The sequence below is a fragment of the Hippichthys cyanospilos genome, chromosome 18, assembly GCF_059441005.1.
Source record: "Hippichthys cyanospilos isolate Australia breed blue-spotted pipefish chromosome 18, RoL_Hcya_1.0, whole genome shotgun sequence".
Lineage (NCBI taxonomy): Eukaryota > Metazoa > Chordata > Actinopteri > Syngnathiformes > Syngnathidae > Hippichthys > Hippichthys cyanospilos.
Window position 1 is genome coordinate 6,549,521 of NC_142386.1, and position 18,127 is coordinate 6,567,647.

The following is an 18,127-nucleotide window of genomic DNA, read 5'->3' on the forward strand; positions in this document are numbered from 1 at the left end:
GAGCAAATCTTTTTTCCAAGATTTGTTGCAAAATAAGCAAAATGGGTTAACTGAATAAACACTTTATATCATTTAAATCAAACTCCAAAGTTAACACTTTTACACAAACACACACGCACACACACACAAACACACATTTCTACGGATAAAGTACATGTTATTTCCTGCAGGAGTGATACAGTTTCCACATGCTCATTAGAGCCTATTAGTCCACTTTGTTTTCATTCTCTTCGGAGGCAATTAGTCCCCAGTGTGTTAGACATTGCCTAGGGAGTAAAGATGACGGACGGGTTGAAAACAAAGTTCGGCTCCCTTTGGAGAAGACTGATGTAACATGGATGACACTGTCTCCGAAGACCAGTGATCTGCAAACCAAGGAAAATGACAAATAACTTTCTTTGATTTCTTTGTTATACCGTACATGGTTTCATGGCCAGAATCTGTTACGCTTGTCTGAAAAAAAACACCTATGATAATGTTTGCCTCATGACATTTAGTCACAAGTTGGCTGCGGTTATCTTGTTTTGTTAAATTTGATTAAGAAAAGTATGTTGCAAGGGATGCCCGCGATTCCCTCAAATGGTCAGTTTGCTGCTTCTCATTACTCTCGTTCCTCCCCTTCGACCAAAATATGACCAAACCCTGACAAATGTTCATTTTGGAGTGGCAGAAACAGGAAAGAACAATGTCCAGGTCTCGTGTGATAATTTGGACGCTCTTGCTTGTTTTACTGCTAAATGGTGAGTGCTTCCTCCTATTGGTTTGCTTTTGACATTTTTAAAAAGGTGATTAGTATTTTGTATTGTGTGTGATTTCAGTTGTTCATAATGAGGCTGCCTCCTTCCCATGGTCGTGCCCCACCTTGAAAGGAGTTTGTCGAAAAGTTTGTCTCCCAACAGAGCTCTTCTTTGGACCTCTGGGTTGCGGGAAAGGCTTCCTGTAAGTCATGAATTTACAATCACATAAGAAAGGGCCTCTGCATGAAAGGTAACTATTATTTTTTCGGAACTTCTAGATGCTGTGTGTCTCATTTTCTATGAGCGCTGAATGCGAGCCGTACAATCCATGAAGAGAACATCAAGCATGAAAAATGTAACAAAACCAGGCTGCGTGGATCATTGTTCTTTGATTTCCTCGTCTGTAATGTGGGGAACGTTTGCTGAATTATGATCTGCTGCTGCTTTTTCATGGCTCAAGATGTTGACATGGATTAAAATGTGATATTGATCATCACTGCTTGCTTCATTTAATTGTGTTCTTTTGGATAATCAGCAATAAAATGTGACAGTAATTATCCTTAGAATGAACACTCATTGATATTATACAAAATGAAATACAATTAAAGCCCTCTGTCAAAAGAGTTGCCTTTAAAATATATGTCCAACAGAATTGAATGAAATACTGAGTTACATAACATTTTACTGTTGACCCACAAGTGTTCTTAAGGGATAAGGACTATGCCACATTGAAAAAAAAAGTGGCGTATAATGGACACCAAAATGCTGACACCATTTACTATATGCTTCCCATGAAAAACTGAGGAAAAATGCTATAATAATTAATAATTAAATCAAATAATAAATAATTTGATATTTCTTTTTCGTGGAGAAAGAATACGTTTGAAATCACTTTTTCCCATTAGACCCTTGAGTGAACATGACATCACATATATTTAATCCTCAGATAACAGTGGCTCAGTGTTCGGACGTCACATGATCAAAATCAGAAAAGACGTGAGCCGTGATTGGCTGTTACCCGAGCTAGCTTCAGATTCATTTTATAATTGTTTATAGTTATTGTGCACAATGTAGCGCATGCGAATGTCATTTTCAGTCAAGGGCAAGTGTCAAGTCAAGTGTGTTTTTAAAGGTATTAATTAGTCTAAACAATGACTTTTTTTTTCCTGTTGCCGAAAAGTCCGCCTTTCAAACAGTCCTACAGATTCAACATACATCCGCTAGTGGCGCTGTAGTGCACAATGCCAAAGTGAGCCAACTTGTTGTTGTTGACAAAAAGAAGAGCCAAGGCAGCGAACCCGCAATAACAAACAGCGCTTGTAGCAAAGGGAAGGCAACTTTAGCCAAGTGAGCATTCTTGACGTCTTTACGACAATTTAACAAAACGTCCTTCGGTACTTGCCCAGGCGTTTTCGCATTTTAGCCGTAAGCCATCTTGTCACGTCGCGGATTTAGCTGTAATCGAACATTTAGCAAAACAAGTCGCGCAGCTAGCGCTAATCCTTCTTTTCGGCTGCCCTTTCCCCAAACACGGACGAGATCTCAGCTGCTAGACAATGAAGTGACGCCGATTTAGCACATTGACATGTGAGCAAACAAACGTGAAATCTGGGAGCCATCTGAACGTTGTCGCGTCATTATCACTTTCTCGAGGTAAGTAGCTAACAAGCCACAATGCTATGCACTTCCCGTGTTTGAGTGAGGTAGCACAAATAGATACGAGTTGTGCAAATGTCCGAGCGATTTTTTTGCAGAACCTTCAACCTGGCGAGTTCAATACTGAAATGAAGTAAAGTGGTTTTGCAGGGAGCACGGCACTCCCCGTTGACAGCCAAACACGCATGACGTCAAGTAGTGGCATATGTAATTGTCTAACGACGAATGAATAACGCCTACGTATGAAACAGCTGGTTTGTCTTCGTCTGTTGTGTACCATCTTGCCATGAGTTAGGCATATTGATATTAAAATGTGCAGCTACTCACATGTTTCAGTGTAATTTGATGCACAGATATTTTAATAGAAGGAAAGAGTGGGGTGAACATTTTTTGCTTCTTGTATGTATTCGTCCATTCCCTGAAATACCCCCCCCCCCCCTCCCTTTTTTGGGTTTGTTTTTAGTGCATCTATAACCATCCAAGGATGCTCCGGCAAGGCGGGTGGTGGATGGGGGTGCCTTTAACTCTCCTTTCCATCTCTTTCTGCTGCATAGCGCCCTTGCCCGCACATGCATACATCCACGCTGTAAGTCATGCCAGATTGTTGCCTATGTGGGATTAAGTAAAAGTACTCAAATGTAATCTTGTGTTTTGGCAGCATTATAGAAATATGACCATGCTCTTTGAAGATCTACCCGCATTGTTTGGATCACCACTTCCTAAGGAAGGAATTATGGTGAGGAAATGTGGAGAACAATAGACTGTATGCAGTGTGTGCAGTAGTTTAATACAACGAGCGATAATTGTGTCCTGCCAGACATAAAGCAATTGCAATGATATTCCTCTCCTAGGGAGTCCTCGTGGTGTCCCGTCCACTTAATGGCTGCGCAACAATTGACCCTCCTCCTCCACTGCCACCATTTTATGACGCCAACGTCACCAAATTTATAGCTCTCATCAGACGCTATGATTGCAATTTCGATCGCAAGGTCAGTAATGGTTCCGGCTTTGCACGCAGGCGTTCGGATCTTTCCAAGTTGATTTGATGTGACGGACGCATTTTAAAGGTCCTGCATGCACAGCAAGCCGGCTACAGCGCCGCAATCGTTCACAACATGTACTCCGATTCCTTGCTCAATATGAACTACAGCAATGGTAAGTCGTTAACGGATTGATAGGCTTCTTGTATTCAAATATTATTGGCCAATCTTTTGTTCTGTTTGGTGTTTTTAGATACCGTCGCAGAGGAGATTGACATCCCCTCGGTGTTTACCAGCTACTATGCCTCCCAAGTTCTCAAGAATTTCATCATTCCGGAGCAAGGGTACAGATCGCAAAAATGCATTGCTATTAAGTATTGTTGCAAAGGTCTCATTTATGAGAGGCAAATTTGTGCCAGTAAAGTTTCTGATCAGTCTCTGCTTTTGCTATAAATTGCAGAGCCTATGTGATTCTCAAGCCCGAGTTTGCGTTCCCACTCTCGTACTACCTTATTCCCTTCACCGGAGTGGTTGGCATGATCATCCTCGTGATGTTTATTATTTTGGTGAGTGATTTCACAAGCATTACTTCATGATGTATGTTACATGAAACTTAATATAGAGAGGATGTGCACAAATGACATTTTCAGCATTTTCTTGATCTTGATAGTTTGAGTAATACACATTTGACGTAAACAAGCCGTGCACACTCACAGGCTTTGCCCGTCACTCCCCCTGCTAAACGCAAAACGTCCCATTTCTGCTGTCAAATGTCGCTTTTCAGGTTATACGCTGTGCACAGCACAGAAAAAGGCTGAGGAAAAACCGTTTGTCCAAGGAACAACTGAGGCGGATTCCAACTCACAAATACACTAAAGGTAAAAAAAAAAAAAAAGGAAATGTTTTATTATTCTCTGATAAGGTCTAATATTTTCCCGTTTCTTTTTCCAGGGGATGACTACGACGTGTGTGCCATATGCTTAGACGAGTATGAAGAAGGAGACAAGCTACGTGTTCTACCCTGCTCACATGGTAAAGATCATTTGTTACTGTCATATTAAAAAATATGAACTAGGGCTGTAACTAACGAATATTCTTAAAATCTGCTAATTAGTTAAACAAATAGCCCAACAGTATATGGTTAATCCTCATTCAAGGTCAATTAAGTCAGCGTAAGTGTGAAATGCAGTGGTTGACTTAGGACAGCGATGCCGTCATGCAAGCTTGTGTCAAATCTCTTGACGGTTTCTCTTAAGCGTACCACTGCAAGTGCGTGGACCCGTGGCTGACCCAGACCAAGAAGACCTGCCCCGTGTGCAAGCAGCGAGTCACCCGCAGCAACCCCGAGCACTCGGAGGAGTCCGATTCCGAGGAGGAAGCCGGCGGCCGGGCGGAAGACGACGGATCGGAGGGCGGCGCGCACTCGGAGCGCACCCCTCTGCTCCGCCCGTCCGGCCGGGGCTCCCCCTCTGGGGCTTCGGGGGGCTACTCCGCCACCACGGTGACCGCCGCCCAGTGCGTGGCCGGCTCCCCGGTTTTGAGTTACGAAGGCTACTATTCGCCCCAGGAGGACACGAACTCGGAAAGCGAAGACACGGAGGACGAGCGGCACCCGGCCGACGGTGACGCGGCTCGCCTGATGGCCGGGGGCGCAGTGCGCATCTGAGGGCTGGAACGTCCACGTGATTAACTTAACTTGACGGGGGCCTTTCTGCTGTAAATGTAGTTTGGCACACTACTAAGAATCACCTCCACATACACGTCACAACAATTGATCAGTTGGACTGACACTTTTGCGATTAGGCCATCCTGTCTTGTCTTTTCTTGCATACGATAGATTTTCTTGTCGCACGGAAAGTGTGCACCATGTGTAGTTATGTTGTTAAATATCAAAAGAGCTTAAAGTATCATTTAGCTTTAAACATATTCCATTTCGTTTGTAAACTAGATCTTGTGGTCAGGGTTGATGGCTTGTTGCAAAGTGTCGAGTTATTGATAAAAATAGCCATTTTCCCCCCTTTTATTTTGTTTGTTTTTACCCCCAAAATGTTTCAATGATTCACTTCTTTGGAGTTTGCCTAATTTCAGACTTTTTGGACATTATAAAGTAAGTTGTTGTATGTCACTGTGCTGCATATTTCGAACACGAGAGGAAAAGCAAAAGCTGCTCACTTGCAAAGAAAACTGATGTCCCTTGTGCGTCATGATAGATAGGAATACTGTAACCGTAACACGTATGGCAACATTTTTCCATGGGTGCGGCCTCTTCGAATGCGGCCACCGCATGCTCTTTTTGTAATTCCAGTGTGGTGTGAAGTTCAAATTGAAGAACTATTTTAAGTTAGCAGCATTAGCACAGGACTAACACATTGCCTTAATTTGGCCTTCATGTACTCTACATGTACATGATTTTTGTGTTGGGAAACAGAAGGGTCACACTCCTAGTTTTTGTCTTGTATATTTTCTTTTAACTTTTTTTGATGAAGTAGAGGTCCTTGGCTTCCTTAGTGAGTAATGGCTAGAGTTAGTCATACCTAATTTGCACACACAAGCATCGAGTATCGTGATCCTCTCCATTGGTTCGGATGTACGCTGTTTATGATATGAATATTAGAAGTAAATACTATATTTTAACACTTTGAGAATGGTCCACTTCTTAGTGTATGCTTTTTGCACTTTCAGAGAGCATAGTCACAGCTGGAATATGTTTTAAGAGGGGTGTTTATTTAATTTCATTTTTGTTGCTTAGCTATATTTTTGTTTGTTCCTCTTTTAAAAAGTTGGTGAAAGTGATGTTTTTTTCATTTGAGTCTGACACTTTTGAATATTTTTCCGATCATGTCGTGTTCCAGTTTAATTTTCTACAACGTAATTTCTGACATTCTTGTTTCTTCTTTAGGCTTGGTCATTAGTATAGCCGCTCTCTTATTACACGTAAATTTTAACATGGATCTTCTAATCCTACCTTCCTGTCTTTTACAATGTATACTTGTCAGACTTTGATACAGTTAAAATGTCGAGTATAAGTACAGTATATGAGGAAAATGTTATGATGCTGAGGATGTCACAGTCAATGGGAAGCAGTGATTTAATGCCTGATTAAATTGAAAATGTGTACTATTTCCAGTGTGATTGTGTTCATTTTTTAAAATCTGCCGTAGGTCTGACAGTAACAATTATAATAACGGATTAATTTGTCAGATTATGCAAATTCATTGCTGAATAAGGTGGAATAAGCGTGTAACTTGAAAAATGTGGTTTTCAACTTGAATGTGAGTATTTTTTTACAAGTTATCATCAAACAATTTTTTTGAACCCTGGTCTTTTGTGTGCTACTTTTTCCATATTTAATTGCTGCAACAAGTGCTTTTAATATTAATATTGCGTTTCTTCGAGCTGTCTGAGGAAAAAAATCGCCTAAATGTATTGGCCAAAACATGACTGAATGGACAATACAGAACGGCAGTTTACACTCCAGGCAGCAGGTGGCGATAATGTTTAACTTGCTGCTGTTCCTTTCTCTTTTTTTCTCACAATCTAAAGGAAGCCCTTGCAGAAACCGACAGTTAGAAACTTAAAGACACCGAGCGTGAGCAAGAATACAAAATATTACATTTGAAAAGGTATTATTATTATAATCGTTGTATTATTTTGAATAACACTTTCACATCTAATTTGAATGGTCGTCTTCAAATGAAATGCTTGATTTTCGGGAAATGCAGCGTTTGTGTTCATGCTCCCTATTAGCCAACACTACGAAATACTTTATGAAAACTATTTAAAAATAACTATCCTCACTTAGAAATTTTGTGTATTTTCAGATGTGATCTATTTGTTGATTACTGCCTTTACGTTTACGATAATAGGTATCAAAATTCTAACAGGAAATTTAACACGTTGCTAAATGACAATAGGCTATGTGTTAGCATAGCATGCTAATTTAGCTACTATGACGTCTGACTAGTTGATGTATTTGTGCTGGTACCTCGATTCACGCTTCGTTTAATCATTTAAGTTATTTTGCTTTTCCTCATAATGGAGATGGGAGACAGTGACGACGAGTACGATCGCAGAAGAAGGGACAAATTCAGACGGGAAAGGAGTGACTACGATCGCTCCAGAGAGAGAGAAGACAGACATAGAGATGAGTGGAATGACAGGTAGGTCAAATATATTTGAGGACTCATTCAAAATAGTTTCTGACAAGGCGCCTGTTAAATTTTGGACTCAAGATACCAGAATTATAATTTACCTTCTCTTCACATCCATGATTTTGTGTTAGCAATTGTGGTTTTGACTCCCTCTTAACACTCCCCTTTTTTAATTTTTTCTTTTTTTTATTCCTCATGTTGACATGTATTTGCAAGAGAGTGGGACAGGGGCAGAGACCGCAGAAGCCGCGGAGAGTACCGGGATTATGACAGAGGTCGCCGGGAGAGATTCACTCCTCCCAGACACGATATGAGTCCCCAGCAGAAACGCATGAGAAGAGACTGGTGAGTTTAGCTGCGCCTGGGTTCTCACTGCTCATTCACATTTGGCTTTTTTTTGAGACTCCTGAATGATTTTCACCTGGCAGGGATGATCATGGTGGAGATCCCTATCGTGGCGGGTACGACATGGGATACGGAGGAGGGGGACCTAGTTATGGTCCACCACAGCAGTGGGGGCATCCGGACATGCATCTCATGCAGCCTCATCATGGTATTCCCATTCAGGCTAGGTGAGAGTTTCAAATTTTACTGACAGAACGCTCAAATCCGGTCAGATTAGGAGACCTAGACTAAATCTACTGCTTGGTTTGGGTGCACCCTTTTACTGCTAAAATAATCATGTGCAGCTGTTGTGTGACAAATCTTTTGTCACATAATTACTAAATGGTGAATAGAGCTACAAGATTTGCTATTCTGTCCATTAAACCACTCAGATGTTCCTCTTTTTTTTTTCCATAGGCTCGGGAACCTCCATGAAATAGATTTTGGTCCTCCTCCACCTATCATGAAGAGTTTTAAGGAGTTCCTGATTACGCTGGATGATTCTGTAGATGAGACCGAAGCGGTCAAGCGCTACAATGAGTACAAGCTCGATTACCGCCGCCAGCAGATGCAGGACTTCTTTTTGGCTCATAAAGATGAAGAGTGGTACGGTCTGAATTATCTCACCTTTCAGTGCTTTAATTGTCAGTCTTGGATTGAATTGTAGTTGATATATTACATTGGTTAGAATCTGCTTAAGTCTGCACTCTAAAAGGAGATGCATCTACAACGAAGCCAATTGTGGGTAAAAAAAAAGAAAAAAAGACAGACTTGATATTTATGTCAGTTTTACCCAGCTCTCTGGGTCGCTTTACAACTACCCAGAGTTTGGGGTCATTTTGTACAAAACAAAGCAGAAAGTTGGGTCAAATTGCCCCAAATATTTGGTTGGTCTTTTATTTATTTATTTTTTTTTACCCACATTTGGATTCTTTTGAACCCAGCTGTTTTTAGAGTGTCCTAACTCTGATCAACACTCATTAATACGATTTATATCAAATGTGTGGTCCTTGTCCTGCAGTGGTTGCATACTGTAAAGTAGCACCGAGTTCTTCAATAGCATTTATTTGTTCAGTATAGGTCTGGGCATTGAGTAAAATTGATTTGATTACGTTGTCATTTTAAAAATCAACGATTTCATAGGTAGCTAGATACTGATGTAAAGGTTTTGCACAAGTGGCGGGATCCTGGATCCGTGTTTTACAAGACGTGTTTAGCAACTAACGCTTCAATTGTTATGCACAACCTATGAACTTTCAGTTTATGTTAAATCTGATTTAAAAATCAGTACATCTTGGCTGACCATTTTGCACTGGACTATTTACTTAATATACGAAACCTTTAGATATCTTATTTGGGTTTAATACTGTACATCGGAATCGAGGGGAGGGTTTATTGCCCAGCCCAAGTTCAGTTTTAACTAGAAGTGTTGTTGCAACCAGGTTGTAGGACTAAGGCACACATTTTAAATGTTGACTTGTGTGAAAATCAACCCAAATTTGACATCTAGTTGCAGTTGGTGCTCCAAAAATTCACATAAGCTTCGGCAAATTCCCTCCTAGTATTTTCAAACAAGTTGCGAAACGTTCTACGTTGAATACATCATTGCTAACAGCCCTTGGGTTGATTTTCAATATTTTCAAGTTTTGTCTCGTTAATGCATATTATACTTGTTTCACAGGCCTCATGCAAATGTGTTCTGTTTTGACATAACCATTTTCCTCCCTTCATCCCCGCTCCCACGGCATCTCAGTCTTTTGTCAAGAAAAAGTGGAAGTCTGCAAGAATCCAACTTAGATAGCAAGGGCACGCACTGCGCACAATGCAGTTGCACTTAGACGCACAGTACCAGCTTTTAGACAGATAGGTCAACTTGTCGCCGCGCTAGGAGTTTTCTTGTTTTCGCCATTTTCTTTTTCGATTTGGAACAAATTGAATCTCAATACGCGTACACAGAAACACCCATGAGGTGAAGTGGAGCCCATTCTTACAGAGGAGACCGCTCTGTATTTATTTTGTTAATAAAGTGGCAGAACACAAGGTAACTGTAGTCCGCTCAATGGACATTTCAATATGTGAATATTTTCTACTTTTTTTGTGCTGTAATTTTCTTCTGTTGTGGTGAGTTGATCTTCAACTTTTCTTATGGTTAACAATAAGCCATGATGATCACAGCCTGAACATGTAAGACTTTAAACCAGGATTGCATTAAATCATGTATATTTCTATCCTCTGCTCATTTGTTGCATTTTCAAATTTTCCGGCAAAAAAAAAAAATGAAACCATATTGAATTCTAATGCTAAATAATTATTTGCAATTGTATCATATTAATTTGAGTGTAACTGTGCTTTCAAATTTCTGCATCCCGCCCCTCGCCATTCCCTCCCTGCCGTTTGTGGACCCGCAACCCTGGACGCAGGTTCCGGTCCAAGTACCATCCAGAAGAGGCCAGTCGACTCAAGTCAGAGGCATTGAGATCCCTGAACAATCGTCTGAATGTCTTCATGTTTCTGTTGGAGAACGGCTGGTTTGATAACCTTTCTTTGGACATTGAACAGACACCAGCAATCATTAAGGTCCTAGATGCAGGTGAGTAGTTCACGGCAAGTGTTTTGTCGGATGACAATTTTGTTTTGGGAGTCTTGGGAGCTGCACCATTTCCCCTCTTGCCTGCTGGCAGCTGTGATTAAGATGGAAGGGGGGACAGACCATGATCTGCGCGTCTTGGAATTGCCTTCCGAAGAGGAGGAAGAAAGGGAGAAATCGGCTTCCGGTGGAGGTGAACCTCCCAAGAGTGACCATCACAAGAACATGGATGGCGACAATAAACCTTCGGTGGCCAAAGACAAGAAAGAGAAAGTAGGTTTGGTTTTGGTAGTTTTCCACTAGACTTTTTCATTTTGTGTTTTTCGTCTTTTACTTAACATAAACACTTAGCAAATTGATAGTAAGTTTTCTGGCCGCCTCAAAGAAATATGATCCACTGTATTTTCTTGTCTAGAAGGCGCACTTAAAATACTTTATCAAAACACGACAATGCACATATAATCAGGTGCACCTTATGTCAAACTTAGGTTGAATAAATTTGCTGTATTGATTTGTATTTTTCCTCGTGCTTTATACTCCTGTGCACTTTATATCTGGAATAATACACCTGTTTATTGAGACTGCCTTATAATCCAGTGCACCTTACAGGTCGAAAAATGTAAATAGCAGAAGGGCAATTATAGAAATGCATTAGCGTTTCAAAATCGTGATGCCTACCGCCTATTAACTTTTCTCAGGATGAGAGCAATTCCAACGCCACTGAGAAGATGACGGCAGGAGGTGATGATGTCAAACAGGAGGCGGAGAAAGAAGCAGCCAAAGAAGACATAGCTGAACCAAAGAAGGTTTGTGTCACCTGCACTAACTTTTTAGAACGTGAGAGTCCCACATGCGCCTCACACTCGCCGGCACCCTTTTACCATGAATTCCTCAGCCGAGGGGAAAGAGGAAGCGCAGCGGAGACAGCGACGACGAAGCCAGCGCTTCCGAAAGCGACTCAGACTCCGACTCCGATTCAAACTCCGTTTGCTCCGAAAAGTCACTGAAGAAAGAAGAGGGGGAAGACAAGGAGGAGGAAGGTGCAAGTGAGAAGTCTGATTTAGTGAGAAGCTTCGTACGATTGATGCGAGGCGCTAACTCACGACAATTTGTGGGGTCTCGTTTAACGGTGTAGAGGAGCAACCGAAGCAGAATGTTGAAGAGGAGAAAGTGGAGAAAAAGGTCAAAGATGACACTCCTCGACCGCGGCCTCTCCACAAGACTTGCTCGCTCTTCATGAGGAGCATCGCCCCCACAATTTCCAAAGCTGAGATTGTAGCTGTGAGTTGATCTCTCCTTGCAGCGTACATTGCTGTTCACTCTCTACTTTTCCTTTCTGCATACTCTTACTAACTTTTTTTTTTTCTTCTTTTAATCCACTATTAGCTGTGTCGCCGCTACCCTGGCTTCCTGCGCGTATGCTTGGCAGACCCCCATCCAGAGCGCAGGTTAGTTCTTCCTTGTAGCTCAACTTAGTAACCTGAACCCCAAGCAAAATAAAAAGGTACTACCAAACTAAATGCTTTTGCAGGTTTTACAGACGCTGCTGGGTGACTTTTGACCGCAGCGTCAACATCAAAGAGGTTTGCTGGAATCTTCAGAACATCCGCGTGAGTGGATTGAACGCCGTTCCTTTTGTTTTGTTGCGCATGCATATTAGTCTTTATTTGAAACCTTCCCCTTCACAGCCGCGTGACTGCGAGTTGGCCCCCAGCGTGAACAGGGACCTTGTTCGGAGAGTGCGCAATGTGAATGGCATCACTCAGCATAAGCAGGTGCTTCGCAACGACATCAAAATGGCCGCCAAGCTTATTCACTCCCTGGATGAGAAGGGAGAGCTTTGGTGCCACCCTCCCCAGGAGGAGAGCCAAAGCACAGAAGTAAGTCACGTTTTGTTTTTTTTGTTTTTTTTCAATTGCAGATTGCCTCAGTAATTGTTTAAACTTTTTGTTTATCCATTCAGAAGACTCCAAATCCCATCTTGAAAAATATTACGGATTACCTGATAGAAGAAGTGAGCGCCGAAGAAGAAGAGCTCCTGGGCTCCACTGGTGGGACGGAACAAGACGAGAATGTCAAAGAGGGCCACGCGACGGAGATGACCGTGGAAAAGGACGAGAAACTAGCCAAGGTCTGCTTTGCGACATTTGTTTTGTTTTGTTTCTTATGCCTTTTGGCATTTCTCTTTTGCTCAGGTTTTGGACCGTTTGATTCTGTACCTGCGCATTGTGCATTCCATCGATTACTACAACGCCTGCGAATACCCGAGCGAGGATGAGATGCCAAACCGCTGCGGCATGATCCACGTTCGCGGGCCCGTCCCCCCGAACCGCATATCTCATGGGGAAGGTCGGTGCCTTGCGGATGCTGGGAAAGATTGATTTCCCTCTGGCTTTATGCGCTCAAACGCATTAACTGCCTAACCTTTTTATCTTAAGTGTATCCCAGTGGGACACATTGGATTTATAGTGCTTCGTCACCCGCGTCCACATTGTTTGCGCGTTTCATTTACTACGTAGCGGCTTAAACGGCGGGTGCTTGACAATGAGGCAAATCTTCTTCTTGTCTCAACTAGTGCAACAATGGCAGAAGGTGTTGGAGGAGAAGCTCAGCACTTTGTACAGTACAAAAGAGACCCTGTCCGAGGAAGAGGCTGTCAAGATGGGCCGTAAAGACCCCACCGAAGAGGTGGAGAAGTTTATTTCTGCCAACACGCAAGAGCTCGGAAAGGACAAGTGGCTCTGTCCTCTTAGCGGCAAGAAGTTCAAGGTAACGGCGTTGTTTCAATGTCTTGCAACGGTTTCTTTGGAACCAGCATGTGGCTGTTTCATTGTTTTACACCAAGTAGCGTGCACAAAAAGCTCAGCTCGCTACGTTGCGACCTACATTGACCACACTTTGTTTTGATAATACGGTTTATACGGTATTGTTAGTCATAACATTTTATTCAGTGATTCTCTCTTCTACCACTAGAGGGAGCATCAGTCACACTCTTATCTAAGGAGTTATATATATATATATATATATATATATATATATATATATTTTTTGGAAGACCATATGGGGAGTGAGTTAGCCCATCTTCCATGTCATCAAATGTAGCCCCGGACCACACAAATTGACCCACCTGTGATTTAGTCCATACGGTAATAACAGCGTTCATGTTTTGACTGGTTCAGGGTCCGGAGTTTGTGCGAAAGCACATTCTGAACAAGCACGCAGACAAAATAGAAGAGGTGAAAAAGGAGGTGGTGTTTTTCAACAATTTCCTGATGGATGCCAAGAGGCCATCTCTGCCGGAGATGAAGCTTCCTCCTCTTCCCGCTCCGGGCCAAGGTGGGCTGTCAGCAGTTGACTGATCCCCCCCCCTTTACAATGGTGTTTGTAAGGGGGGGACTGAATGAAAGGATCATCTGACAATCTTCCAACAATGAAAGCATTTTCTTCCCTTGCCCTCGTTCTTCTTTTAACTGCAGGATTACTTTCTCCGGTGCCGTTTTCTCCTCAAGCACCCCAGGGCCCAATGGGCTTTGCTCAGCCACGCCCCCCACTTATGGGTTATGGAGGTATGCGCTTCCGTCAAATGATACGACTAGCCAATTTTGTTTTTCTATTTGTGGAGAGTGACACTTAATTGCAGGTGTAGCCCCTTACCCCCCAAACCATTTTGGAGGGGGGCGAGGAAACTACGACAACTTCCGTGGACAAGGCGGATATCTTGGGAAGCCGCGCAACATCAGGTCAGACCGGCGCTCTGAAACCCTTAAACCGTTGAATCCCCTATCTTCATTTATTTCTGTTTTTTTTTTCCTCCTCCCACTTCCTGAATTTAGAATGTCACGAGGCGATCCACGAAACATCATTGAATATCGCGACCTGGATGCGCCGGATGATATGGACTTCTTTTAGAAGGTTCCCATGACCCTGTTAGTCCTCATTTCTTGCCCAAGTGCACTGTAGTATTTTTATTTTTCGTGTTTCATCTTGTTATAATGATTGTGCAAGCAGAATGACTGATGTACACCTGCTACTCAATAAAGCTCTCATCTCCAAACACGCATCTGCATTCAAGGCCTCAAGCCGCGCGCGGGAACATCAAAAGTCAACTACGAAGCATTAGATCTTTGAGTAAGTCAAGACAAGATTTGGTAAATGGTTCTTTTTAATGAGGTATTGTCTTGTACGTGAAACTTTTTTTTCCCACATGCGGTCGATACGTTTGGTGAACTCTGTAAACCCGCTAGCAATGCTGTAGTGAAGAGAGAGTGCCATCTACTGGGTCAAATATGAACTGCGGCTACGTGTCCTTGTCGCAATGTATAAGTATACAGAAGAAAAACTACTCCACACACACAAAATAGACTTCTAAATGGACACCATTAATCGCATGAAGTACATCATGACCATACTTGAGGTAAACTGCAATTGTGGATACCCTGTGTTGGAAACAGTTTTGGGACAGCCTATGTACAGCGGCCGTGCGGAAATTCACACCGATACTGCGAAAGGATGCTCATTATTCGTTTTGAAGCCACTCGCGTGACCACTTTTGCATTGAAGCCGGTGACGAGAGTAAAACCACTAAATTAAACAAAGCTTATGACTCTCTGAAAGTCCACAGCTGACCTTGTGCGCGTGGAATAAATTTGACAGGGCGTCCATGTAGAGTTTGTGATAGTGGTCGACCTCCTCCTCGGTGGCTGTGATGCGCTGGGGCACGGGGATGGGACTTCCCACTGCAAGGAAACCGAGACGAGGGTTCGCAGTGAAGCGTATGACTTTTTTTTTTTTGGGGGGGGGGGGGGGTCACTCACCCACTGTGGTGATGGGAGTTCTGGAGGGGAGCACTGCCCAGCGCTCACCCACGAACAGACAAGGGGCGAAACCCATAATCTTTTTGAACAGGTCCTGGAGCTTTCGAGCAAACGAGCCCTCGGAGAAGGTGACTTGCTGGAAGAGCTCAGTTTCCCCGAACGAGTAAACGGGCACCAAGTCGGCCCTGGGGAAGAGGAGCGCACGGGCGATTAAAACCAGTGAGTGCCAGCATCTCTCACCGGCCCCCCCGTCTCACCCGTACTCCAGCGCTAGTCGGACAAAGCCTTTCCTCTGCTTCACCAGGACCGTTTGTACTCCAGGATGGGACGCCAGCGACTCAGCAGCGCCCCCTATGACAATGACCACAGCGTTTCCCGTACCGCTCTTGGACAGGAGGTGGCCGAGGCTCGGCTTGCTGACCGGGCACAGACCTGTTCAAACACAAGTAAGACTTCGCACGTCCTTGACAGCAGGCGCGATCAATGGCGGCGGCGAGCACCCGCGGCCATGATGTAGTCCCTAAAGAGCGGGATCCGGAAGAGTCCGGCCAGTATGGCCAGGGACACGTACATCCCAGGAAAAGCATCGGAAAAGCCGCAGCATTCGATGCTGAAGCAGCCAAAAGCTCCGATGCTCATGATACCGTGCGGGTGGCAGCCCAGGATGTAGTTCTTCTTTGGGTTCAGCTCGGCCGTCTTCACCAGCTAATTGAAGTAGATTTAATTGGCGTTAGCATTGGTCGGGAGCAGAGAGCAGCGCACTGAAAATTGCACAGGGGAGATTCACCTTGATTGGAAAGTAGTTTCTGTAGTGCTCCCAAACCTTCCACCTTCTCACGGAAGCTTTTCTCCTGCCGCCTAATAGACAAACGCTGTGTTACTAAAGTTTGCTGAAATTAAAGATTGTTAAGAATGACCGGAACAGCCTGCTACGACCACGTGCTTTTATTTTGGCAGTTTAATGGAGTTGGAGATTGGAAGCAACCAATCAGAAATTCCATCTAAATGCTGAGCGCTAAAAGTTGCCAGGGGAAAAAAAGAGCTGATCGCAGTGCCCAATATATCCTGCTACCGTGCCAATGAGCTGCTTTGGAAAATATTCGAAATACTCACTGTAAAAAAAAAAACAAAACAGACACAACTTGTATATTATCAGGCTAAACCCATTGTTTAAATTGTCATAGCTTCGAAATGTAATATATTGCCAAAATGACAACATAGTTTTGTTTGGGGGACAGCACACATTGAAAATGAGTTATGTGGGAAATCTCATTTTACATCAGCCAAACGCGACTTGCTTTTTTTATTGAACTTTATTGAACCCAATTGTCCAAGTATACATAAACCTACATTCTCTTTGACATTAACAAAAGAGAAAAAAGTAACATAAATAAACTTACAACCGTGAATTATTTTTTACAGCGTCTGTACGGGTTACAACTTAGTCTAAAACAGAAAAAAATAACCTAAGTGCATCAAAGTGCCTGAAAGAAAACCAAAAAATTGTTTGTTTTGAATAACAAAACCAAAAGGAAAATGTAGCTGAATAATTGTTTCGTTTACCTTTCTCGGGTGTTTGCCAGTCAATCACAAGCCATATGAAGTAGAGAGTGGGAAGCAGCCACAGAGACGTAAACATCAGCGCCACCATCACAATGATGCAAGTAACCCCTGCGAACCGCAAGTTTACAAGCGGCGTGGAGCGGGACGGCACCAAGCCACGGCGACGTGCTCAACGTACCCAGAAAGAGAAAGGTCAGTACCCATTGTAGGACGCTTAAGGCCTCGATAAAGTCCTTCGGAGGTTTGGGCGTCGACATGCCGGCAACCCCTGGGCCGTATTATTTGTTTGTCACCTTTTAAAATCAAAATCAACTTTGGGTTTCATAAGATCAAACAGCATTCAAGCACTTGGGATACAACCAAATTTAGTATGTTATTTGGGAAAACATTCAACAAAAATCGACGTCATCAGAAAAAAAATCACTTCTGTGTACCGCTATTAAAATTCAAAAGAATTCTTTGAAAATACATGTTTTGCAATGATTTTTTTTTTTTTGCCTCAATAGATTATGAATGACTTCAAATAAAAACTAGAAATGAGCTTAAAGATTTACTGCAAAGTTCTTGCCGGCTTTCATTTCATAAAAGATAATGTGCGCTCCTTATCACAGAGTGTGACTTTAAAAAAAAAAAAGTTTCTATAGATTAAAGACAAAAGAAGCTTGTGACACGCGTCTGCCTCTGCAGTAGCAAGGGCTGCGTATTTTGAAGACAAAGGCGCCGTCAACGGATTTCCCACCGCGAGTAAGCTCACGGGCCAAAAGAAAACTTTCAGCCATACGTTCTAAGAAGACAAAAGCACGTCGCCAAAGTGAACAATTTTACCTGCTGACTGCTTGCGCGCTCCTTTCGTGGAACACTGCAGCAAAATGACGCCATGCACTTTGACCGGGCGGCGCTCCAGATAAGGATTCCGCACGCCCCGGGTACTTTGTCACACAAAGCTAGCGCCAGATAGCAGATAAATACTTCGCTCCTCGTTCTGTCCGTGTCGGCGTATCGGGTCGGAGCGAGCCGGTTGAAGTGTTGCGTTCAGTGTCCCGTGGTGCGGAGGTTGCCTCGACCTGCGCGCACGCTTTGATCTTGACTCCCTTACAAACAGAGCACTTTTGTCTTTGCGCGCCGAACGCTTTAGGGCGGGCTCACTTTAAACCACATCAAATAGTAAAAGAAGCTAGCAGCTTCTTCTGCCTCCCTGCCAGACGCCGTGTTCAAAATACAAGTGCTGTCATTGTCAACAATTATTTTTGCCGCG

At 43.1% G+C, this 18,127-nt stretch overlaps 3 protein-coding genes across 7 annotated transcripts; 2 read left to right on the forward strand and 1 right to left on the reverse strand.

Annotated features, from left to right (window-relative positions):
- The first annotated feature begins 1,980 nt into the window (after window positions 1-1,980).
- rnf167 (ring finger protein 167) lies at window positions 1,981-6,493 on the forward strand. Of its 2 annotated transcripts, none has more exons than XM_088441658.1 (10): window positions 1,981-2,084; window positions 2,857-2,979; window positions 3,052-3,129; window positions 3,245-3,382; window positions 3,461-3,548; window positions 3,627-3,717; window positions 3,834-3,939; window positions 4,158-4,251; window positions 4,325-4,405; window positions 4,630-6,493. In XM_088441658.1, exons 2-10 carry the CDS (start codon window positions 2,878-2,880, stop codon window positions 5,037-5,039), a joined length of 1,188 nt encoding a protein of 395 aa, XP_088297784.1. In that variant the 5' UTR covers window positions 1,981-2,084; window positions 2,857-2,877; the 3' UTR covers window positions 5,040-6,493. The 2 variants fall into 2 exon arrangements, with proteins under 2 accessions (XP_088297784.1, XP_088297783.1); XM_088441657.1 differs by having other exon boundaries at window positions 1,998-2,390.
- A 402-nt stretch (window positions 6,494-6,895) lies between these two features.
- On the forward strand, window positions 6,896-14,553 carry srrt (serrate RNA effector molecule homolog (Arabidopsis)). Of its 2 annotated transcripts, none has more exons than XM_088440185.1 (20): window positions 6,896-6,996; window positions 7,415-7,533; window positions 7,741-7,869; window positions 7,953-8,096; window positions 8,326-8,514; window positions 10,329-10,498; window positions 10,590-10,768; window positions 11,194-11,301; window positions 11,391-11,541; window positions 11,631-11,776; window positions 11,882-11,943; window positions 12,027-12,105; window positions 12,184-12,375; window positions 12,459-12,626; window positions 12,691-12,844; window positions 13,071-13,264; window positions 13,675-13,831; window positions 13,972-14,061; window positions 14,136-14,235; window positions 14,329-14,553. In XM_088440185.1, exons 2-20 carry the CDS (start codon window positions 7,415-7,417, stop codon window positions 14,402-14,404), a joined length of 2,607 nt encoding a protein of 868 aa, XP_088296311.1. In that variant the 5' UTR covers window positions 6,896-6,996; the 3' UTR covers window positions 14,405-14,553. The 2 variants fall into 2 exon arrangements, with proteins under 2 accessions (XP_088296311.1, XP_088296312.1); XM_088440186.1 differs by having other exon boundaries at window positions 11,391-11,535.
- An 86-nt stretch (window positions 14,554-14,639) lies between these two features.
- On the reverse strand, window positions 14,640-17,985 carry mogat3b (monoacylglycerol O-acyltransferase 3b). 3 transcript variants are annotated; one of them, XM_088440189.1, is made up of 8 exons: window positions 17,698-17,985; window positions 17,051-17,140; window positions 16,873-16,980; window positions 16,097-16,167; window positions 15,810-16,014; window positions 15,567-15,741; window positions 15,310-15,494; window positions 14,640-15,231 (listed from the first exon to the last, which is right to left on the reverse strand). In XM_088440189.1, the coding sequence occupies exons 2-8, from the start codon at window positions 17,127-17,129 to the stop codon at window positions 15,077-15,079; spliced, it is 978 nt and encodes a 325-aa protein (XP_088296315.1). In that variant the 5' UTR covers window positions 17,130-17,140; window positions 17,698-17,985; the 3' UTR covers window positions 14,640-15,076. The 3 variants fall into 3 exon arrangements, with proteins under 3 accessions (XP_088296315.1, XP_088296313.1, XP_088296314.1); XM_088440187.1 differs by having other exon boundaries at window positions 17,051-17,165; XM_088440188.1 differs by lacking the exon at window positions 17,698-17,985 and having other exon boundaries at window positions 17,051-17,622.
- Between the last annotated feature and the right edge of the window lie 142 nt (window positions 17,986-18,127).